General features: G+C 35.7%; 1 protein-coding gene across 1 annotated transcript; it reads left to right on the forward strand.

Annotated features, from left to right (window-relative positions):
- Positions 1-12,303: 12,303 nt before the first annotated feature.
- Positions 12,304-15,143, forward strand: Agtr2 (angiotensin II receptor type 2). Its single transcript, XM_047537072.1, has 3 exons — positions 12,304-12,364; positions 12,510-12,569; positions 13,821-15,143. The coding sequence occupies exon 3, from the start codon at positions 13,856-13,858 to the stop codon at positions 14,939-14,941; it is 1,086 nt and encodes a 361-aa protein (XP_047393028.1). The 5' UTR covers positions 12,304-12,364; positions 12,510-12,569; positions 13,821-13,855; the 3' UTR covers positions 14,942-15,143.
- The last annotated feature ends 10,630 nt before the right edge of the window (positions 15,144-25,773 follow it).

A 25,773-nucleotide genomic window follows, 5' to 3' on the forward strand; every position in this document is an offset into this window, starting at 1 on the left:
ATTACCTTAATCTGTCCACATGATCCAAATGTTGCTTATCTAATCTTTTAAACTGTCTGGGCCTTGAGACCAATGATGACCATGGCATGCATATCACCATGAATGTATAATATGTGGAAAAATACATTTACTATTTCAGTCTGTCCCACACAAGTTATAAAAATGGCAACAAGGACAAAATACAAATATGGATTTCTAAAAGAAAAAATCAGAAGAGAGAGAGAAAGGGCAACAAGAAGCGGGAGGGGGAGAGGAAAAGAGAGGGACAGGACTCTCCCAGTGACAAAATGGCACAAGTCTCACCAGTCTATTTTAGATTTGGAAAGGATTTTCTCTCACTCTTCTGAGTAGAAAACACTGAGAGGACAGGTGAATCTTGATTTTCTTTCCTCCTAATTTATCTCTTTATCTTAATTCTCCTGGGACTTTCTCATATCATGAAGCCAAAAAGGGAGAGAAATTGTTATGAAAGTTTATTCTTTGAAACAAATTAGATTGTAAACTTCTAGAGATTAAAACAATTTTTAATTATCTCTATATTTCCAGTACCTAGTTCAAGATTGGCTGCACAGTAGGCCTTCATATATGATTGCTGAAAGAATGAATGCTTGAATAAAGATCAGGTTATAAAGATGGCATGAATAATGTCAATAGCTTCCTACATAGGCACACAGAGGGCTAACAATACAAAATGTTGAAACCAGTTTTTCCAGTAATGACCATATTTGCTTCAATTGACTGATGAAGAAGAGGCTAGTTCTTTCCTTCACTCTCAATGCACTTTCTACTCAAAGCTGCACACACCTTTGAATAAAGGATGCTTCCCAGAGAGAGGGTGACCATTTTCTACTCTAGTTTCTATATTTGAACATCAATTCACTGACTGGTCCAAATCAATGAATTATTTTCAGATTTACTTTTTAACAACTCAAGTGATGAACTTGGATCTTCCTCAACTGTCTCTTCTGTCACTTCTGCCTCATCTGTGCTATCTTGCACAGTGGGAAGGCATTATTAAGTTGGCTAACTGGACACTTAATGGAATCCACATTTCTTGTTGACACTATTATTCACTTCTATTACTTAGAAGTGCCTGAAACTTTGAGTTTTTGACAAGGGAGGCCTTTGATTGTGCTAGCCTAAAGCACTTGCCTAGTGTGTGTGCTAGGTCCTGGGTTTGATTCCCAGCACTGAAAAAAAAAAAAAAAAAAAAAAAAAAAAGGAAAAGAAAAAGACCAATTGATAGAAAAAACAAAATTTTAGAAATTCCCAATATTCTTAAAATAATAAATGTATTTTGAAAGTATAGGTCAAGTTATGTATGCACCTTTCTCTTATTTTATGTGTTTTTACAGTTTTAGATTTCTTTAAGACTATTTCAGCACTCTACAGGGATTTGTACGATGAATTAAATTATGTAAACAAATACTTAAACTTCTGCAATTCAAGCTCATTTTACTTTATTGACTTCATCTTAGCTATGGCCATTTACTTTTGTATTAAGTGTGGGTAAAGAAAAATATTCCTTTACAATAACATTTTACTTGTGAGATTGACTTATAGTATATTATACTTATAAGTTATTCTCTATTTCTATGAGGTACATCATTGGGATTTTAATTGGAATTGCATTGAATCTGTATAGCACTTTTGGTAGTATGGCCATTTTGACAATATTAATTCCACCTATCCAAGAACATGGGAGAGCTTTCCATCTTCTAAGGTTTTCTTTAATTTCTTTCCTTAGTGTTCTGAAGTTCTCATTGTACAGGTCTTTCACTTATTTTGTTAGATTGATTCCCAAGTATTTTATTTTTTTGAGGTTATTGTGAATGGGGTGGTTTTCCTAAATTCTCTTTCAGAGGATTCATCACTTGGGAATAAAAATGCATTAGATTTATGAGCATTGATTTTTATATCCTGCTATTTTACTGAATTCATTTATGAGTTCTAGAAGTTTTCTGGTGGAACTTTTTGGCTCCTCTAAATATAGAATCATGTCTTTGACAAATAGGGATAGTTTTAGTTCTTCTTTTCCTATTCGTATCCCTTTAATTTCTTTGGTCTGTCTAATTGCTCTGGCTAGAGTTTCAAGGACGATGTTGAATAGAAGTGGTGAAAGAGGGCATCCCTGCCTTGTTCCAGTTTTTAGGGGGAATGTTTTCAGTTTTTCTCCATTTAGAATGCTATTGGCTGTGGGCTTAGCATAGATACCCTTTACAATGTTGAGGAATGCTCCTACTATTCCTATTTTTTCTAGTGTTTTGAGCATGAAGGGTGCTGTATTTTGTCAAATGCTTTTTCTGCATCTATTGAAATATCACAATAGCAGACCTTCAACTATGCTACAGAGCAATAGTAACAAAAATGGCATGGTATTGGTACCAAAATAGACAGGTAGACCAATGGTACAGAATAGAGGACACGGACACAAACCCACATAGCAGACTTTCAACTATACTACAGAGCAATAGTAACAAAAATGGCATGGTATTGGTACCAAAATAGACAGGTAGACCAATGGTACAGAATAGAGAACACGGACACAAACCCACATAAATACAGTTACCTCATATTAGACAAAAGTGCCAAAAACTTACAATGGAGAAAAGATTGCCTTTTCAACAAATGGTGCTGGGAAAACTGGAAATCCATATGCAGCAAAATGGAATTAAACCCCTATCTCTCATCCTGCACAAAACTCAACTCAAAATGGATCAAGGACCTCAGAATTAGACCAGAGACCCTGCGACTAACAGAAGAAAATGGAGGCCCAAATCTTCATCATGTCGGCTTAGAATCAAACTTCCTTAACATGACTCCCACAGCACAAGTAATAAAAGCAGGAATCAATAATTGGATTAGATTCAAACTGAAAACCTTTTTCTCAGCAACAGAAACAATCACCAAAGTGAAGAGAGAGCCTATAGAGTGGGAGAAAATCTTTACCACATACTTCAGATAGAGCACTAAACTCCAGAATCTATAAAGAACTCAAAATATTTTACACCAAGAATACAAATAACCCATTCAATAAATGGGTTAAGGAAATAAGCAGACACTTCACAGAAGAAGATCTTGTGATCAATCAACAGATATATGAAAAATGTTCAACATCTCTGGTAATAAAGAGAAATGCAAATCAAAACTACCCCAAGATTTCATCTCACCTCAATTAGAATATCTATCATCTAGAATACAGGCAACAGTAGGTGTTGGCAAGGATGTGGGGAAAAAGGTACACTCATACATTGCTGGTGGGGTTGCAAATTAGTGCTGCCACTCTGGAAAGCAGTGTGGAGATTCCTTAGAAAACTTGGAATGGAACCACCATTTGACCCAGCTATCCCACTCCTCAGTCTATACCCAAAGGACTTAAAATTAGCATACCACAGGGACACAGCCACATTAATGTTTATGGCAGCTTAATTCACAAGAGTTAGATTGTGGAACCAACCTAGATGTCCTTCAATTGATGAATGGATAAAGAAACTGTGGTATATACACACAATGGAATATTAGTCATAAAGAAGAATGAAATTATGGCATTTTCAGGTAAATGGATGGAGTTGGAGAATATCATGCTACATGGGATAAGCCAATCCCAAAAATCCAAAGGTGGAATGATCTCTCTGATAAGTGGATGATGATACATAATGGAAGGTAGGAGGGAGGCAAAAATGGAGGAAGGATGGATTGTATAGAGGAAAAAGAGGGTGAGAGGGATGGGGGGAAAGGAAAAATAGTAGAATGAGACAAACATCATTACCCTATGTACATGTATGATTACACCAATGGTGCGAGTCTACTTTGTATACAACCAGAGAAACAACAGTTGTACCCCATTTGTGTACAATGAATCAAAATAAACAAACAAAAAACCAAAAAAATAAATTATTCTCACTTGTTGAGATGATCTAATAATCTCTTAAAACATTTTTCTTATGGATGTTTACCCAGAGAGACCCAGAATGCTTAGAAGTCCCTCTGGTTTTGGAGAAATTAATTTCTCTTGTGCCTCATATTTATTAGGATGGTGTATTGGAAATAATATCTGGGGTTTTTGAGATTCAGTTTTATAATTTACTAGTTGTTTGACATTGGTCAAGTTGTTCAACTTCTCTGTTTCAGTGTTCTCATTTCTACTCATATATAAGACAGGGATGATACACATCTTTCAGGATTGTTGCAAAATATGCACAAAATATACCAAGTGCCTAGCATAGGATTTGGTACCCTCTCCTATACTTTACTCACGCTTTTCATCATTCACTTTTTATTAGAACATTATAGTTATATAGAGTAATTAGTTCATTTTGATAAAACCATACATGTGTGGAATTTGTTTTATTCCATTTCAGTACCTATTTGCCTACTTTCCTTGTCTTCCTCCCTTCACAATTCTCCTTTCTCTACTGGTGTTCCTTTTGCTCATTTATTTATTTAGTTTTGATTGGTGCTTTCTACATATACATAAAGGTGGAATTCCTTGTGTATATTTGTATATGCATAAAGCATTATTTTGTTAAATCAGTCCTGTGTTTCCTCCCCTTTCCCATCCCTCCCTCTTGATCCCCTTCTTCTATTTCACTTATGTTCCCTATATCTTTATGATATTCAACCCTCCTTTTCCTCTTAATTCTCTCTAGCTTCCACATATGAATGAAAGCATTTGATCCTTGACTTTTGTGAGTGTGACTTATTTCACTTAGCATGATGTTCTCCAATTCCATTCATTTACTGGCAAATGCCATAATTTCCATTCTTCTTTATGACTGAGTAAAATTCCATTGTGCATATATATCATATTTTCTTAATCTATTCAGACACTGACAGGCGTCTGGACTGGTTCCATAACTTGGCTATTGTGAATTCTGCTACTATAAACAGTGATGTGGCTGTATCACTATAGAACGCTGATTTTAGTTCTTTTGGATAAATATCAAGGAGTGGGATAGCTGGGAAATATGGTGGTTCCATTCTTAGTTTTTTTGAGACATCTCCATACTGCTTTCTAGAGTGGTTGCACTAATTTGCAGTCCCACCAACAATATATGAGTGTGCCTTTTCTCACTCATAATGACCAGCATTTATTATTATTTGTATTCTTGATAATTGCCATCCTGACTGGAGTGAGATGAAATCAGTGTAATCTTGATTTGCATTTCCCTGACTGCTAGTGATGTTGAATGTTTTTTCATGTATTTCTTGACCATTTGTTTTTCTTCTTTTGAGGAATGCCTGTTTGGTTCTTTTGCCCATTTATTGATTGGACTTTTTTGGTGTTAAGTTTTTTGAGTTCTTTATATATTTTGTATATTAATTCCCTGAGGAGCTGGTGGCAAAGATTTTCTACCATTTCGTAGGCTCTTTCTTCACACTCTTAATCATTTCTTTTATAATTCACATTTTTATGTGTCAGTACCTTCCTGATAACCCCCTAGACACTTCATGTCTGGGGAAACAAAAGGTGGCCTTCTGTTTACATAAAGTTTGGGGACCTTCCAACTCTAGAGGCTATTTACATGACACTTACTTTTTGCATTAATGCCAAAGAAACTTTCTTACTGGGAGTTTAGTACAAATAATTAAACAGGAATACATAGGAGGGTTAGGAGGGAAGTAGACTTAGGTTAATAATCTAAATGTTCATCAAATGGGTGTTTAATTTACTGTAATCTGTGGTCCACAGAACCATGCCTGTGAAAACAACTAAATATAACAAAAATAGTAATGCCATGCTGTTATTTTTAAAATATTTGTTAGTTTTAGATGGACAAAATATCTTTATTTATGTATTTTTATGTGATGCCGAGCATCAAACCCAGTGTCTTGCATGTGTGAGGCAAGTGCTCTACCACTGAGTGATAGCCCCAGTCCTGCTATGCTGTTCTTAAAGTTCATTTATTTGTATTGATCTGTTCTCTTTTTCTCCACACAACATCCTTTGGAATTTCTAGGTAACGACTCATTTTTAAAACATGAAACAACGTTTATGTTTACAAAAACTAATAAAAATAGAAAGAAAAAGGAGAACGGAGACTGGAGAGAGGGGGGATGAAGTACAACTGCCAATGGATATCAAGTTTCTTTTACAGTGATAAAAATGTTTTGGAATTATACAGTGTAATAATTGCATGACTTTGTGAATATACTAAAACCCAATGTAATGTACATTTTAAAAGGGCGAATTTCATGGTATGTGAATTATTTCTTGATTTACAACATAAATAAAGGAAGAATAATTTCAATTGTGTGGCTAATATAAAATAAGGGCAATGATACTGAAAGAATATACAGCAAGATAATTGTAGGGAATACTATCAACTTCTAGATATAAAAACAAGCTGTTTTATTTGTGGATCCATTGCAACTTATTTGTAATAAAAATTCTGCTTTCAGGCACCAATTAAAAAACAATAAATAAATGGAAGAATCCAAGAGTAAGGAGGGGGAATTAGAGAGAGAAGAGGGGAGGGAAAGAGGAAATACTGGGGACTAAAATGGTGCAAATTGCATTGCATGCATGTATGGTTATGTATAAATATGCAACTATAATGCACTAATGAAAACACTAAAATTCTTCTTTCAATTGCACAACTTTATTGAAAACCATGAATTCAGATATCTATAGGATAAATTTCTAAAAGCTCAGTCTCAGATTCCCAGTGACAAGCTTCCTGTTCCCATTTCCTTAGATCTACCCAGAACTTCACCCTAACCTCCTGCTATATTACTTTATCTCCTTTTTAAAAATGATTTTTAGTTGTAGATGGACACAATACCTTTATTTTATTTATTTTTATGTGGTGCTGAGGATCAAACCCAGTGCCTCACACGTGCTGGGCAAATGCTCTATCACTGAGCCCTAACCCCAGCCCTTGATTTATCTTCTAAGTTGTTTTGTACCTCAAAAAGCAAATGTCCCAACCTAGATGCCCTTCAATAGATGAATGGATAAAGAAATGTGGTATATATATATACAATGGAATATTATTCAGCCATAAAATAGAAAAATATTATGGCATTTGCAGGTAAATGGATGGAGTTGGAGAATATCATGCTAAGTGAAATAAGCCAACCCCAAAAAAGCAAAGGTTGAATGTTTCACTGATAAGTGGATGATGATACATATTGGGGAGTGGGGGAGTGGGGTAAGAGAAGAATGGAGGAACTTTGGATTGTGTAGAGGGAAATGAGGGGAGGGGAGGGGGCTGGGGGTAGGAAAGATAGTGGAATGAGACAGACATCATTACCTTATGTACATGTATTCACACAAAGGATGTGAATCTCCAGTGTGTACAACCATAGAAATAAAAATTTGTACCTCATTTGTGTACAATGAATCAAAATGCACTCTGTAAAAATAAAAATAAATGAAATAAAAAAACTAAAAAAAAATTATTTACAAACCAATGGGAAAAAAGCATATGTATCCAAAGCTGTACAATTTTTCATTGCTTTTGTTATCATTTTAAGAGCCTAAAGGAGAGGTGGGTGGGTGGGGTAAATGACCTTAAACAAAGCCAAGCAACAATTTGCTCAGAATATTTCCTCTGAATTGATGACCAGTTTTAGAGAGATTTATTTTGCCACTTTCCTGCTCTTTTTGGTAAGGGATTGCTCTCCCTGATGCCTAACTCTGAGAATTTGTCTAATCAAAGCAGAGCCTGAATGACTTTTTGGCTGCCTAGAACAGGGACTTGACTACATGCTTCATCAATAATACTGCTATCTAAAAGAATGTATGAACAGAATGGGACAATTATCTCCACCCAAAAATAGGGTCCAGGGAGGCAAAATTGATGAAGAGAATGGCTTAGTTACTTATCAATCTGGCGTCTAGAATTACAACATCTGATATGAAATTTCCCAGAGCTGAATGAAATATACTCCCAGTTACCAGCTTTCTTGTTCTGATTACATAGTCACCAAGCCATATTTCCCTTATTTCTTGATATTGGGAAGAAGATGGAGAAGGTGCTTCAGATAAGGAGTGCAAGTTTTATGGTCATTGAAAAGTGATACATCTCTATCGTAAAATAATTAGTTAATAAGGTAGCTTATCCATTTTGTTGTGAACTTGGTTAGTGTAAGACAAACCAAGAGAAAGTTGTTTCTGTGCTTCAAGCCTGAGGAGAAAACACTAGTTGTAATCGTTTGTTGACCCACTACCCTTTGAGAGATCCAACCTGACAAATCTCCCCAAAACATCCCCACCACCTAGCAATGGTGTTTGAATATTGATAGAATAACAGTGGTGTCTAAATATTGCTGAAATAAGTGGTTGGTTTACCAGGCCAATTTAATCAATTGACCATTTTGAATAATTTAGTTAAGCTAACTAATTTAGTTATATCGGTGAGGGGAAATATCAAATCAGTTAATTGACACTTTGAATGTAAGCAAATAATATAGACAGTTTTTAATTTTAAATAATCTTTTCCACCAGCGGAGTTATATAGCATTTAAGATGTTATTTGATAGAACTAGGGTCCCTTCTGTGAAATCCTCATGTGAACAGGATGCTCAGAACTGTAGGTGTCTTTGGGGAAAAGAAGAATTGGAACTCTTCCTTCCCCTTCTTTTCTTAGAAACAGATTCAGCTGGAAGCAACTGGTCTCAGGAATGTACTGACTCAGACATTCATTCATCTGACTACATGGATTTAACTTTGTTAACTGATTTAATAGTTCTCTCAGTGACTCTCTCTGGGACGCCTAGACAGACAATTTGATACAAATATTCACTCACATTGGTCATTTCACTGGGTTTTTAGTCTGTTTTGTATAAAACGGTCAGTCTGATCTCTCGTTCTGAATAACAGACCTTATATTTTTCCATTTGCTTTCATCTTGACATTCCTGTTCTTATTGTATTAGAAACCAGAGAGTCACAAATACAATCTGCCAAGACTTACTGCTAATGCACAGTTTCTTAACTACCTTTCTTTCAGGGACCCCACAGAGGTTTTGTTCACAGGGAAAAGTCCAGTGGCAATTAAAGTAAGGCTTACCTATGGATAAGTAAATCAAATAATGATTGGTGTGAAGTATGTATGTATATGTGTGAATGGCGTGTGTGTGTGTGTGTGTGTGTGTGTGTGTGTGTGTGTGCATGTGTGTGTGTGTTGAATTTGCGAGAAGTGGAAATGATATTGGTCTGGATAGGAATGCAGAGAGGTGTCTGGGGTGGGGAAATTAAAATAACTCTAAAAAAAATTAAAAAGTAAAGACTATGTATATTCAATCATTCCATGATCTCTGTATCTAATCCTTATCCCCTATAACCAGAGTATGCTTGAAAAGAATTTTGCATTTATGTGTTCCTTGTTCCTTCAAAGCCTCATCTCTGTGTGGGGAAGATATAAATTTTTCTTATGAATCCTGTGTCCATTCAGCAGAAGAGAAATTAACAAGAATATACATAAATATATATATATAAATATATAAATTATATATATACATATATATTAAACTAGAGTCTTTTAAAATGCAGTTAAGTAATGGCATAAGAAACAGTAGGTATTAATTAGAAAAAAATAATTTAATGTGATTTGCCACTGTTTAATTCTGTTAGCCCAGCTGCACTTGTTCTGAAGAACTGCATAATTTATTCAAATGATCCAAAGCTTTTTTAAGTCAATCTTCCAACTACAACAACAAAAAATTACCACTGTCTCCAGGAGAATGAATTTTTTTGTGTTGTATTGCTTCCCATGACTGACATTTATTTGAATCTCAAGTGTATTTACATTGTTGGCTTAACTGAGTGTTCTTTGCTGAATCAATAATATGCTGTATTTCTTGCTTTGAGTAGTGTGAATATTATTGCTATTCTTTTTTGTCTTTTTTTTCTTAATTCCCTGAAGTTACAAAAATTTTTCTTTGACTTATGAAAATTTTTACTCCAAAAATTATGAAGAAACAAAGTAAATGTCTTTTTAATCTTCTGGGAAATGTGTGCCTCTTTAAACTTTATTTACGTCAGAAGTTTCTGTAATGAAGGACAAAAGCTCTAGACAAGGTCCCCTGCTCCTGGGGAGTGTTCAAGGCTAGGTCTCCTGGAGGCGAGCCTGCAGTTTGTTCTCAAAGTTTATAGCTCACCTCCTGACTGTTTCTTTGCAAGGGACATGAAAGGGGGCTAGAAATAGAGCAGGGTGGGAATCTGACCCATTGTGACCACTCAGGAGACTCTGGCCTGGAAAATTCCCTTGTATGTCGCAAAAACAAACATTTGAAATGGAGGGAGAAACCAGGCTTAAACAAAGAGTGAAACCAGTTCCCATTTGAACTCTCCTGCCGATAAACATATGTGCCCGCTCTTTTGTTTCCCAAACATCAGTTTTTCATCATTTGGACACGGCTTCAACCTGAATCTGTCCAGAGCACAAGAAACAAATATTCTGAGATTTAATAGAATGGTACTTATGTATATTAGGTGCATTTTGTCATTGTGCAAACTGAGTGTACTGAAATAAATGCTATGACGGTGTTTGTGCAAGCCTTTGAATCTTACTGTATTTTCCAGACAATGGTAACCTTTTCTTACTGGTCTCATATGCTTGTGTACTGTAGGATTGACTTTAATACCAACAGAGAAACAAATGTCAATAGCCATTTGCTTTGTCCCCATCATTTGTAATTTCGTCCTCTGTCATCTATAGTCTTCTCCTTCCTTGATCTTTTGCGAATGACTTGCTTAGGTGCTTACCTACTAATGGAAAAGATACCCTCTGCCCCTACCTGCAGCCTGCAATATCGATAGGTGCACTCTTATTGCTTGTCTGAAAAAATGATCCTTAGTAATAAGTGGAATCCTTTTGTCCATTTCATTGTCCTGGATTCTCTAGTTATCTGTACTAACTAGAGAAAGCTATTTGCTTACACAATTCTCCTTCCTGTGGTCTCCCTTTTGCCAATAACATTAAGAAAAATACTCCTTACACAACTATCATTCAAACTGCTTTTCCTTCTTTGGTGCTTTTGTAGTAGTTTATGAATGGTCAGTAGTGATTTTATGGAAATGTTGCTTGTTTTCTTCTGACAAGACAAAAGGTAAGATTAAAGGACCAGCTAGTGCTTCCTTCTGTAGTACAGAGGTTAAAAGCAGGAACCCCGACTTTAGTTTGAAATTCAAATATCCTCATTTAATAGCTACGTGACCTAAGAAAATTCTTTTAAACTCTGTGAATCTTAGTTTCTTGTTGTAAAGCTGTATGAGCATCTATCATATGCTAGGTATAATTCTAAGCACTATAAACACATTAACTCATTTAATCTTTGTAACTCCCTGATGTGGGTAATTAACATTATCCCTATTGCTCAGGTGAGAAAACTGAGACATGAAGAAGGAAAGTAACTTGGCCATGGTAATAGAATTAGGAAGTGGTAGAGTTGAGCCTATGAAGTCAGGTATGGATCCTGGAGGCCTTGTACTTACCAGTGTGCTATATTGCCTCTATATTAAACTGTTGAGCATAAAAGGGAGTGTTTGGCACATAGTATTTATTGTCAGCTATTATTATCACTACCATCATCTTGTCTTCCTTCATTTTATCACTCTTGCTTCTACAAGACTGGTTATATAAAGTTGATCACCCCACCACCACAAAGACTAAAAACAACAACAAGAACTACAGTGATCCAGGGTGAAATAGCTGCCTATTTGTTCTTTATCTTCTGTCCTTTGTACTGAGTCACAAATAGGAGAGAGTCCTATGGAAGGAGCACTAAATGTTAATACTTCTTTTCTATCACATGAAAATGATATCCTTCTTATCTCTAATCCTCCAGCAACAAGTCAGCAAAAATGTTTAAAGCAAGGAAGAAATTTTAGAAGTTGTAGTTCAAGTGATGTTGCTACCATTCTTTAATAAATGTGTAAAATTTCAAAAAGTAATAAAGTTTGTGAAAGATGTTTGTGAAAAAAGACTCGGCTACTTGAATAAATTCTCTGGTCTCCAATCCTTAACTCATTTGAGAATGTCATAATCAGAGAAAAAGAAAGAGAAAATTCTGCAAGTAATTATATTCTTCTTTTAAAGCAAGCCACTGACTTCAAAATTCTCTAACACATTTGTGGAAACTTCATTTTTTTTTGTTTGAGATTTATTTGAATGAGCTGTTATGATTGGAGACAGTGAGAATTTCAGATTAATGTTTTGCAGCCAAAAAAAAAAAAACCCTCTGGAAAGCTGGCAAGTGTTCATAAGTCAGCCCTAGAATTATGTAGGTTGAAGGCTCCCCAGTGGACAGACGGAACATATAAGAAGGAAACCAGAGATCTAGTGCTATTACATCCCAGACTCTAAGAGAACGAATAAGCACAGAATTCAAAGCATTCTTCAGCCTGAACTTTTAAGGTAAGTCTGAACAATTTATATATACTTGGAAAGTAGAACATACATTAAATGAAAATATTTTTTTATGGATGAACTTTCCTTTTCCCTGTGTTTTAACACTATTTTGCAAAACTTCTAAATTATTCAACTGCTCTTTCTCTTACAGGAGTGCATTTGGGAACTAGGAAAGCTGATTTATGATAACTGCTTTAAACTCAAGCGACCAGTAAGTATTCAGTGGGATTTATTTTTGTTTTTTATTCTTTCATGTTAATTTGTAAAGTCATATGAAGAAATGAGCTTTAGACAAAAAATGAGAGTTTGTTATTTATGAGGAGGTACTTTGGTGATTACATTTTTAACTGAGTAGTTTATTTGTATTTACTTTAAAACTATCTAAAGTAATAGTCTTTCCCTTAGTGTGTTTATCTTTAGCTTATTTTCATTTATTTCAAAATAATGTTGCTAGTAAAAAAATTCAAAACAAAACCATAATGTCTTAAAAACCTGAACACTGATTATGACATTGGAGAACAGTGACTATTTAGTTATATTCAACTGAAAAGATAGCAAAAGAAAAATGATAAGACTATCTCATGATTAATCATTGATGTTCAATTCTTATTTCATTGAGCAATCAAAACTATTTCTGTTAGACCTTGAACAAATTTGGCTCTTTTGTTTTCTTTTTCTTTTCCTAATTAAATTGAATTTTTTTCTATTAAACAGACAAAACTTTGATATCTATATCTAAATCTAATTTTCTCTATTAAAACCAGAAGGCTTTTAGAAATATGCATATATGCCATAACTTCTTCATAATTATAATTGTGAAAACAATGGAAAAGTAGAATTAAAGAGATTATTTTTAATAAGTAAAAGTTCACCACAATCCCCCTATTCCAATGTTCCCTTTGCATACTCTGTCATTTGTACACTTACTTATTTTTTTCCATAGCTTATGCTACTTTTATTTTCCACAGCTATAATGATTTGTATATAATTACTTGAATAAAGCATTTCTCTATGAAATAGCAGGCAGCAGTGTGATTTCTAGAGAGAATACAGGCTGAAATAAATGATCAAGTGTTTTTAAAGTATTAATTTTTCTTATTTTGGGTTGCTTCTTGGTTGCTACATACATTCTCTATCTCCATTAAACTTTTGAAATATTTTCTTTAAAACTCTAAAAACATGATAGAAAAGAGGTACAAAAAGTAGTTTTGTTCAGAATTTTGGTCCCTGAGCCTGAAATGTCTTACTTCTTGCTACTACTGAGAAAATTGTTCTTTCTTCCTCAAGAGATAAAATACATTCTTATTTCACAGGCATGGTCCTGTTTCATAATGTTTTCTGGAATTTCTTACTTGTTTTTGCTTTTTTAAAAAAAAAAAGCCTCAAACTCAAAATGCTAACAAACTCAAATATACCTTAAGCTTTATATGTGTTCTAACAGCTTCATTTTTCTCCCCCACAGAAAGTATACGAATTAGGAGTTGCTGACATTTCAATATGAAGGACAACTTCAGTCTTGCCACCATCAGCAAAAATCTTACCAGCAGTCTGGGACTTGGGAACATATCTGCCAACAATGAGTCCACCTTTAACTGCTCACATAAACCATCAGATAAGCATTTAGATGCAATTCCTATCCTCTATTACATTATTTTTGTGATTGGATTTTTTGTTAATACTGTTGTGGTTACACTGTTTTGTTGTCAAAAGGGTCCTAAAAAGGTTTCTAGTATTTACATCTTCAACCTGGCTGTGGCTGACTTACTTCTTTTGGCTACTCTTCCTCTCTGGGCAACCTATTATTCTTACAAATATGACTGGCTTTTTGGACCTGTGATGTGCAAGGTTTTTGGTTCTTTTCTGACCCTGAATATGTTTGCAAGCATTTTTTTTATTACCTGCATGAGCGTTGATAGGTACCAATCAGTTATCTACCCCTTTCTGTCTCAAAGAAGAAATCCCTGGCAAGCATCTTATATAGTTCCCCTGGTTTGGTGTATGGCCTGTCTGTCCTCATTGCCAACATTTTATTTCCGAGATGTCAGAACCATTGAGTACCTAGGGGTGAATGCTTGTATTATGGCTTTCCCACCTGAGAATTATGCTCAATGGTCAGCTGGGATCGCCTTAATGAAAAATATCCTTGGCTTTATTATTCCTTTAATATTTATAGCAACATGCTACTTTGGGATCAGAAAACACTTACTGAAGACCAACAGCTATGGGAAGAACAGAATAACCCGTGACCAAGTCCTGAAGATGGCAGCTGCTGTTGTCCTGGCGTTCATCATTTGCTGGCTTCCCTTCCATGTTCTGACCTTCCTGGATGCTCTGGCCTGGATGGGTGTCATTAATAGCTGTGAAGTTATAGCAGTCATTGACCTGGCACTTCCTTTTGCCATCCTCCTGGGATTCACCAACAGCTGTGTTAATCCCTTTTTGTATTGTTTTGTTGGAAACCGGTTCCAACAGAAGCTCCGCAGTGTGTTTAGGGTTCCAATTACTTGGCTCCAAGGCAAGAGAGAGAGTGTGTCTTGCCGTAAAAGCAGTTCTCTTAGAGAAATGGACACCTTTGTGTCTTAAAAATGAGAGTGGAATGCATGCAATCAATATGGCTAATTGTCCTGAGGCCCATCTGAATTATCTTTAAATGGCTTTAGCAACAGAAGTCCCTCCCCCATTATCTAATCTTTATTCACTCTTCTATAACAGGAAACAAAGTGTAACTAAATTTTATCCTTCAGTGACTTTCAGGAATTGTCCATTGTTTTTCTGGTATATTGGTTCAAGACTGTCATTAGTGAGACATATCCATAACCCAGATGTAATTGGGGATTTATCTCAATTATAATTAATAGTAAATTGTGATTAATGATTTGGGGTTCAGGTTTCCCCTTGAAAAATGCTGGCATTTCTTGGTGAGGTTTTATATCCATTTTCATCAAGTTCTTTCCTCTTGAACCAGGGACAGTTTTACATTGTTGCATTATTTACAAGACAACATTGTAAGAGAGATAAGCAGTAAGTTGAGTATACTATTTGAATATACTAATATAATGGATTAGTACTGGATTATTCAGGCACTAGGCATGTACTTTCTACATTTAAAAACTTATAAATTCTATTCCTTTTACATTTCACTTGAGCATAGCTTTATAGTTAAGATATAGCTACATATCAAGCAGGACTAGGAATGTAGATTAAATCACACTTCTACATTTTGGCTTAATTTTACAGTTTTAGAAAGTAAAATGTATAGTAAAATGATTGAAATTAACACATATTTGGGTGTTCTCTAAACTCTGAATAAATACTTTAAAAAACTTTCTATTCATTTTAACTATTGTTTAAAGGCTTATATTTTTTCTGATGATTTTTTTGAAAACTATAACTAAACACAATGTATTGCTATAAAATGTAAGGGTCACTTTTTACATCTCTGACTTTTTAAATGTGGTGCTTTGATATATATAACATTGACTTGATTTTTATTATTGATGCTTTGATTCTGGGTTGCTTCCCAAAATATCTGGGTGGATTCTTTGACTTGTAATAAACCCTAAACTGGCATAAGGAAAGGTTATAACAGAATGAAATTTTGATTACTTCCTCCCACTAGAAGGGGGAAAAGAGACCCAGCAAATGACAAGTTTGGCGTGAGGCAAGGGACCTGACAGGTAGGGCTGTACAATGTGACTTTCAGAATACAGATCCTGGTGCGTAATTTTAAACTATGTTAACTGTTTGCTCCAAAATCTATGGGATTCTGAGGAGCTATTTTAAACCAATCGCTGGCACATAGATCGCCTTCTTAATAGAACTCCTAAGTTAAAGGAATACCTGAAACTGACTGAGTTACCTCAACTTTACTCAGATGAGAGTATGAATCCTAATTTTACAAGTTCAAGATTTCATTCTGCACCAGCCCCATATTATACCAGGTTACCTCAGACCTTCCTAGACCAGTGCTTACCTGTGAGGTAGAATTAAAGTCTGGGGGTTTAAATATCTCTGTCAGGTTCCAGGACTATAGACAGAAGAATCCTCTCACACCACTTTTTGGGAAAGCCCTAATTTCATGTAATCATATTATTTTCAATAAAGCAAATAGCTAAATGTATAATCAACTATGGCTTCATATTTTAAATGATTTTGTAAAACATATCATATGAATAAAATCCTTTATTGGAAGATCATGTGTGTTTATTATTATTTTATTTTAACTACTTCCAAGCATAAATTCTTAACTTCTCTTCTATTGGTACCTTCCATTCAATCCTCACTGATATTTCTCAGTTTCAGTCTCCATCATTACTCACCTAGTTTCTTGTCATACTCTTCTAATCTCCCTAAGTATTCAGCCATAATTTCCTATTGACTATGAAAGCAAAATCCAGATTTCTTTTTTTTCTTTAGTGCTCTTTTAATTCCTTTAGCTTTTTAATAGTGTGTATACTGTAGTTTCTTTGTTTTGTGGTTACCATGAGGTTTACATGAAACATCTTACAGTTAAAATAGACTATTTTAAGCTAATGACTTAACTTCAGTTATGTACACATACTTTTATCCTTGCCCTCACAACTTATATTTTTAAGAGTCAAAATTTACATATTTCAATATTGTGTATTCCTCCATATTGTATTATAGCTATAGTTATTCTTTTTTACTTTGACTTTTAACCTTCACACTAGAGGTACGATTGAGACAACACTGTTCTGGTATGGAGTATTCTGGAGTTGATTATGTATTTACACATTTCTTATCATTGTTGGCATGACCTTAGAATATCTTATCCTTTTTCTGGGGTTGATTTTTCTATCATCCCTCCCTTGCATCTCAGGTTCAAGAACCATAATATATATATTTAAAAAAATTTTAAAGTCTAATTCTTTCATGCTGCTCTGCTTTTGTTCACATGACTATGTCTCCCTGAACACCCCTCTAATTATTCCCCCCTCCACAGCCTTTCATCCAATTGATGAAGACCTATTTACCTGTCAACATTCAGCTCATGCTGTTTCCTCTACTCCTGCCCCCCATACCCGACCCTGGGAGTTCCATTAAGGGAACAAAATGAACAAAATTGCTTCCCCAGTTCTTGGGATTTTGAGCCTGGCTTCTGCCTCCATAGAAGCCTAGTCTTTTCTTTATGGGGGAGGGGTACCAGGGATTGAATCCACGGGTGCTAAACCACATCCCCAGCCCTTTTAAAAAATATTTTATTATAGACAGGATCTCACTGAGTTGCTTAGGGCCTTGCTAAGTTACTGAGGCTGGCTTTGAACTCATAATACTCCTGCCTCAGCTAGGAGCCTAGTCTTGAGTTCTGAGTAGAAGTGTGTTTTCCTGGAACTCAGAAGAGATGTCATTGAGAGGATGGTACAAGAATATGTCCTGACTGTAGAAATATACCAAGATAGATATGTCTTCTTTGAAAATGTCAATTTCAGGTAAACCTTTTAGAAAGCAAGTGAAATTTATCCTCATTTGGCTACTTTTCTTTTCCATGATCTTACCTTTTTTCATCATACCTAACAAATTGCCCAGGAGTGACAAAACAACAAAAATGACAAAGACAACAATAATAACTACTGTGAGGTAAGCATTATGTGATAGGCACTATTTTGTATGCATCATCCCATTGTATTCACACAATTACTAAATTGTGTTCATTTTACCAATAAGGAAGCTGAGGCACAGATGAATCCTGACTGATCTTCAAATTTGACTCTGACAGATTACCTGGGTAGTTCCAATAGCAGTATTTTATACCTCAAATATGAGTCCTAGGCTACCAAGTAGGTATTTCAGAGATAATTTTATACAGTGTTTCAATCTTCATCTCTAATGTTTAGAGCTCATAGGCAGGTGGTATATTTGCACCTATGAAGAAAAAGAGAGGAAGCAGGTGGATGAGGCTTTCTCTCTTGCCTTCCACTGCTCTCTTCTTATGCTCCATGCTCTACAGAACCAAATAAAGTAACCACTACTCCCTCCTACCCTCTGTACCCCAGACACAAAGCAAATTCAACACTTCAGACATTTTTTGAGGAATAAATATGTACATATGAACTTTAGCTCTTTGAAATGAGATTATATAGGGTGGTTACCAGAGGAGTTTATTTCTTGCAACTTGCAGAAAAACATGTATTTTTTATTGTGGGAAGGGAAATATTATTTTTGTTTTCTATAGCCCTAAATCAGATCTACTAAACAAAATCCCTTTTCCCTAATCTTTTTGATGCCTGCATCAAAATGAGATGACAATTATGTTCTATTTTTATTTTTTAAAAAATCTCCCCCACAGAAATCAGAGAGTGGGTAATTATCTGGTAGCTCCTTGTATCATTAAAACTCCAAACTTGCCACATTGAATTATCATATGAGCTGACTGGAACAAGAAAGGTTCAGGTAATAAAGAAAATGTAAACTTAGTTATTTTGTTGATAATTAGACAAACTATATCATAAGTGGTAATTTACACAAAATAACAGAAATTCATAAATTTCCATTAAAAATCTTCACTTCCCCTGCAAAAGATCAATGATCCAGAGCTGAGCTAACTAATCCCTCGCATACACATACCTATAAAGGTTTCACATCCTTGAAAAGAAAATTGTTTCCTTTTGAATTTTTTCTGGGATGAGAGAGTTCATTTAAAAAAATTTTTTTTTGATTTTTACTTATTTTGTGGTATGGGGGATTGAACCCAGGGGTTCCCCAGTCCTTTTTATTTTTTGAGAAAGGCTCTTGCTATGTTGTTGAGGGTCTTGCTAAGTTGCTGAGGATTGCTGAGGCTGGCATGGAATTTGCAATTCTCCTGTCTTAGCCTCCTGACTGGGTGAGATTATAAGCATGTACCATAGTGTGTGACTGAGAGAATTAGCCTTAAAATTAAAAATAATTAGCATGTATTTCTTACTATGGAATCAATAGTTATTGTTGAAAAATTTGACTATATAACTAAAAATTTGCTACACAGACAAGCACCATATGTGGCATGAGGATAGGTATAAACAGATTATATATATTTAATTATGTATTAGATTATATCTATGCATTATTTATTTTTATTTTTATCCACATCCATATTTCTTTCTTTTTCATCTATAAGTTATCAAATATGTCCTTCATTACACCTATTTTTTTAATGTTTAAATATTTTGATCCTGTCTCCCGTTTGTTTTACTATATAATTTTCTTTCTTCCCTTCCCTCATTTGGTCCTTGTCTTCTACAGTAAGTCCAGGATCCTCAGGGTTTTAAGTAATCCAAGAGATCACACCTGGTTACAATTGTCCAGTGGGGGAAAACACTGGAAAATCTGATAAATCCATTGGCTCATTCTCCGCAGCTGTTGTTGCTACATTGTTTAGCAGTTCATCCACATGACAACAAGTGGCTCTGTCTCATACAGACTCCTGTCCATGTAAGTAGTTTTGAAGTGATCTATTCACAAGCTACCTGATAAGAGTATAGGGGAAAGAAAAAGGAAGACTTTTCCTTCTTCCATTGTTAAACTCACTCACTTATATTATAACTGATGCATGCCACAGTAAACCTGGGCTCACACATTTTTTTGGAGCAGATCCATGAAGCCAGAACAATCAACAGAAATCTAGTAGGAGGAACATACCAGGAACCAGTCTTTTTCCTTAAATGAATCTCTCCTGTGCAGCTGGAGTTACCTTTCAAACTTATCCTCCATAAAAATGAGTATCCCTGAGTGAGGAAGGGAGTAGGTAGTGGAACTGATACTGTTTCTTGATAACATGAATAGGGTATCTTATAAGATTCACAGTAACAACTTTAAAATTTTCAGAAAAGAATCAAATTCTTGGTTCCTTTCCTTTAAAAAGCCCTCCCCACTCCACAAAAACCCAAACAATATTTCAATATATAAAATTGGGATTCATGTGGTATGTTCATACATGGACTTAGCATAATTTGGTAGATTCATTCTCCAATACTTTCCCATTCTTTCCCTTGTTCCCTTCCTTTTGATCCACTTTCTCTACTCTGTTGGTCTCCCTTCTATTTTCATGAACTTCCCTTTATTATTCCTTCTTTTAAAAGGATGAATTTTCTGGTTGGTTCTGGGGTTTCTTGAACTGGTTTTCTAATCTGATTACATTTAAAATCCTAATGACTATTTCCAATAGTAAAGAGAAGTGTGATATCCAAGACATGATATAAAAATTGAGAGACACACACTATCACCATGGATAATCCTAATCAATCAATTATAAAGAGCAAGGAACTCAGTGACTATGTATATGATAATTTTGAACATTTTTGGTAAACTAATGAATATAATGAGATTGGTTGGTTGCTTCTGTTTCTGGACAAAGTGGGGAAAGGAAAAGATAGGGTAAGTGCCATATACCTTGAAGGAGACCTTATTTCTTATAGCTGCAAGCCTGAGAGTGCTAAAATACCAAACCCAGCATTTCATTCTATGATTGACTGAATTAAATGCAAGGTGAACTACCAGCCTCCTGGAGTTTCTACTATTAAAGAGAGTATTAGAGTATTGGATTGCATAGGTTGGAATGGTGATGTGAGCACATTGAACTCCTAAATTCTGATAAGTCTTCTTTTGCCAGTAGAAGAAAGTCTCTTTTTCCCCAGGGAAAGTGATGTCTCCATTCTCAGAGGAAGCAGTTTCTTCATCCCAGTAGAAGTGGTGTTCCCGATCTCTGGTAGAAGCTTCCTCAGCCCCAGTGATATCAGAATTTCCACACCCATCTGGAGGAATTAACCCTGCATGATCTAAGGAAATTATGATGTTCTCCTGTCAGTTGTCATGCAAGACAATGCTGAGTCTCCTCGGTACTCACCCCAATGCCCCTCTTTGTTTCTAGACTCAAGTCCTAATAAGCCCCTAAAGGTGAGGTATGAAGTGTGACACTTCAGGAGGTACTCTATACTCCATAAGAACTGCTTGAGTTTTCTAATCAGGATATATGTGGGAATGGATATTAAGAGTGTGGGATAATGGTGAAAGAAACCTAAAGTTGAATTAGGCCTACTTTATTGATGTAGGCTCACTAACCAGAAATTCTGTATTGAATGTTGCAGTCTGGAGAGTTAGAAAGGAGCTCTTATAGTTTTTTTCCCTGTGATGTGCTGAAAAGTGGTCCAGAGTCATAGGTTGGAAATACAGGACTTGCCTTGATTTAATGTAGAGAAAGGAATTCAAAAGCTTAGGGAGATCAAAATGTTAAAATGAATTTGTCATTTAAGACCTACTCACTCACAATAAATGGATCCATCAGACACAGCTTTTACCAATACTCTTGAGAGATATTTTTAATAAATGGCATTCATCAGAACACAAAAATGAAATATAAGTAGTGGTCTTAAATTCTTACCTATATTTACACTTATTCCTGAAGGGAACCACACAATATTTTGTAACCACTCATAGATAAATCAATTTTAAGGGGAGCATCCTTGAAAAGCTCTGTGATCACTCTTTATAATCCAGACTTTATAGTGGGGACTGCAGTTACTGAATTAGGAAACCTAAATGCAATGGAAACAATTATATCCATTAGGCAGTGATGAAATGATAGCACTCAATGGTCACAGGTAAGATGGGTGTGCATGCTCACTATAGAGGATATCAGAGTCAAAGCAGCAACAAGAGTAATAGGATTCCACATAGACCTTTGGTATTGGCTAGTTGATGATGATGATGTTCTTTTACCAGGGTAATTGTCACTTTTGGGAGATACCTGTACACTGGTTCTGAACTGAAATTAATTCCATGAGACCCAAAATGTCACTGAGGTTTACTGGTCAAACTAAAGACTTTTAGAGGTGAAGTGATCAAAGAGCTTTAGTTCAAGTCCATCTCACAATGGGCCCAGTGGATACCTGAATACTTGCTGTGGTAATTTCTCTACTTCTGGAATGCATATTTGGAGTAGGTATACTCAGTTGTTGGCAGAATTCCTATACTAGTTCTCAATGATAGACAATTCAATAGAAATATAGAAGAACTTAGCCAGTTGAAAGAAATGGAAATACAAATGTCTCTTTAAATATTAGAAGATACTCATTCTTTAACAGATGTCACTGGATCGATTGAATTCTCATATTGAAATAGTATATTTTGATACCTACCTTATAGCATATATAAGTATCAATTATCAATTGCATAGATTTTGCACACTTAAAAGTGAGATGTAAAATATCTGTGCATAGGGAAAGAAATAAGGCATTGTTGTGACCTTGGAGTTGGTAAAGATTCTTAAATGACACAAAATGTGCTAACTATAAAAGGAGTGACAAATAACACATTAAATCTTATTTTAATTGAGAAAATTTGTTCTTTAAATAAAAAGTTTATAGGGTGAAAAAACAAGCCAGAGTGTGAGATATTATTTAGTATATATTACAATTTGTACAGATATGTGGAAGATATTTTTCAGAATATATAAAGAACCTCTAGAAGTCAAAAAGAAATAAAGGCACTCAACTCAGTCAAAATATGCAAATGTGGATGGAGCAAGATAGCACTGAATAAAATATTCCAGTGAGCTCTCCCCACAGATACACAAAGTCAAACAGCTATACTTGTACCAAAGTACCATCATGATTTCTAAAGATATCAGGTAAGGAACCATAATGTCTGCTTTCACTATAATAAACTAAAAGGATGTATTGAAACAAGGTAGGAAAGAAGTTTCCAAGGTCAACCACCTCCTGCAACCCCCAGCAAACCAGCTCATAAAGTGGCACCTACTTGGGGGAAGGGCAAAAGCATTAAGTCCAAGCTTTCTACTTAAGACCCAGTAGGTCCGTCACAGTGAAAATCAGTATTAGGCAAAGGTTTTTTGACTCCTACTGTCAGGTCAATACCTGTAGACTGAGCCTCTGGAACTAAGTCAGGTCCTGGTGGCAGAGGCTGCTTCTATCACCCCTCCCCCAATATCAGGCAGCACAGTGGGATGCAGGGCAGGAAAACTAGCTCAGAGCTAAATGGTAGGTCTGACATGATGAGACCAAACACCCAGTAGAAACTGAAGGCCATGTATGAAGGCCTTCAGTTTCTACTCATATTCAGAGACTTTAAACAGCTCTGGAATCAGGTGAAGATATCTGCCAATGGGAGGACCTGTGTTTCACCTGTATTGATCCCAGCCTTGGAGTAGGATTGTGGAATACCCACATTTCTCCCAAGATTGTGCAGGTCCCTGCAGTTGTAAGACTCAGGTGTGACCCAGCTTAGCACCAGTCTTGATGGACAAGGGACTGTCTCCACCTCCTGCCCCTCAATCTTGGCTGCATAGTTGTCACCAGACCAGTGCTTACAGATGGGGCTTTACAACTATCTTGTCAGCAGGCAAAGATCTATACCCCAGTGGGACAGAATTATGTTTTGTTTTGCATCATTGCCAGCTATAGCATGGGCCTCAGTGTAATAGTAAGACTGTGCAGGTTCTTGTGGCCATGAAATTTAGGCATGATCCAGCTTGGCATCAATACAGGTGTCCAGAATCTGCCTTCACCAACTCTATCTCAACCTTGGGCAGCATAGCATGGCACAGGACCTCATTCACTGCGAGTAGGGTAGGGCAGTGTAGTAAGTATAAGATTTTGTCCTGGAACTTAGCGTGGGGCTGGCAAAACCTAACACTGGACAGATTCTAACATATCCCATCCTCAGGCCTGCCTGTGAATGGAACTTCTGGAATAGCTCCAGTGCCAGGGGAAAACAAGTGGCCAGTCTATCAGACCTCTATTCCTGCTATTGTCACCTGTAGCATGTTGTAGCAGTTTTACACCATGAGTTCACCTCAGCAATAGGCAGCCCATAGAATTGTGGGCCTTGGTCCTAACCAAGCATTGTCATGGTCTTAGTGGGCTGTGGGTTTGACTCAGCTCGGAGCATGGGGTTGATCTATTCATGTGACTCTGCCTGAACCAGGCAGAATTATTTAGTGTTTGGTCACAGGCCAGTAATTGTGGATGAGGTATCTTTGCCTATCCTGGCCCCAGGGAGAGACTTGTGGGGAGGGACTACTCTCTCTAGATATTCTCTTGTTTCTTTCTTAATAATATACCAATAGAATATTTGGGAGAAACTTGGATTGCCCTCTACTATTTAAACAACAATCTCATTCGTCAATGCTCAGAACATCACATGCTGACAAGCATCAAGAGCTTTCAGGAAATCACAACTTTGCCTACTACACAAAATGGGATGCCAGAAATTGATGAGGCAGTAATAAGTTTCGGAGAGCTATAAGAGAATTAAAACAACTGTGGTAAGGAAACTCAGTGCGTTTGAAGAAAACAAAGAGAAATATTACGATACATTATCAGAGAAACTTAACAAAGACATAAAAGCAATTAAAAAAGAAAAACAAATTCTTGAGCAGAAAAACACCCTTGGTGAAATTAAAAATGTGATAGAAGGCATCAATAGCAGGATATATCAAACAGGAACATTAATGAACTCTAAAATAGTCTATTTGAAAACACATAGTTTTTTAGCATATATTTAAAAAAATGTTCTTTTAAGGTATACATGACAGTAGAGTGTATTTTAACATATTATACATACATGGAGTATAACTTATTCTAATTAGGATCCCATTCTTGCAGTTGTACATAATGTAGAGTTTCACTGGTCATGTATTCATATATGAGCATAGAAAGTTATGTCTGATTCATTCTACTGTCTTTCCTATTTCCATCCTCCCTCCCTGCCCTTCATTCCACTTTGTCTAATCCAATGAACTTCTATTCTTCTGTCCTCCACCCTTATTATGTGTTAGCATCCACATATCACAGAGAACATTTGGCCTTTGGTTTTGGGGATTTGGCTTATTTCACTTAGCATGATATTCTCCAGTTTCGTAGATCTTTTGGCAAATGCTATAATTTCATTCTTATTTATGGTTGAATAATATTCCATTGTGTATATATACCACAATTTCTTTTTTTTCCCTTTTTTATGTTTATATATTTATTTTTATTGTAAACAAATGTGATACATGTTGATTCTCTGTTTGTACATGGAGTAAAGGCATACCATTTGTGTAATCATACATTTACATAGGGTAATGTTGTTTGATTTATTCTGTTATTATTTTTCCCTCTACCCTCCCAACCCTCCCTCCCCTCTTTTCCCTCTATACAGTCCTTCCTTCCTCCATTCTTGTCCCCCCCATTATGTGTCATCATCCACTTATCAGTGAGATCATTCTTCCTTTGGTTTGTTGAGATTGGCTTATCTCACTTAGCATGATATTCACCAATATAATCCACTTGCCTGCAAATCCCATGATTTTATTATTCTTTATGGATGAGTAGTATTCCATTATATAAATATACCACAGTTTCTTTATCCATTCATCATTTGAAGGGCATCTACGTTGGTTCCACAATCTGGCTATTGTG

The sequence above is a fragment of the Sciurus carolinensis genome, chromosome X (genome assembly GCF_902686445.1).
Source record: "Sciurus carolinensis chromosome X, mSciCar1.2, whole genome shotgun sequence".
Taxonomy (NCBI): domain Eukaryota; kingdom Metazoa; phylum Chordata; class Mammalia; order Rodentia; family Sciuridae; genus Sciurus; species Sciurus carolinensis.

Excerpts from the sequence above, each read along its gene's own strand:
- Agtr2 (XM_047537072.1), top strand. The coding sequence starts at position 13,856 with ATGAAGGACAACTTCAGTCTTGCCACCATCAGCAAAAATCTTACCAGC.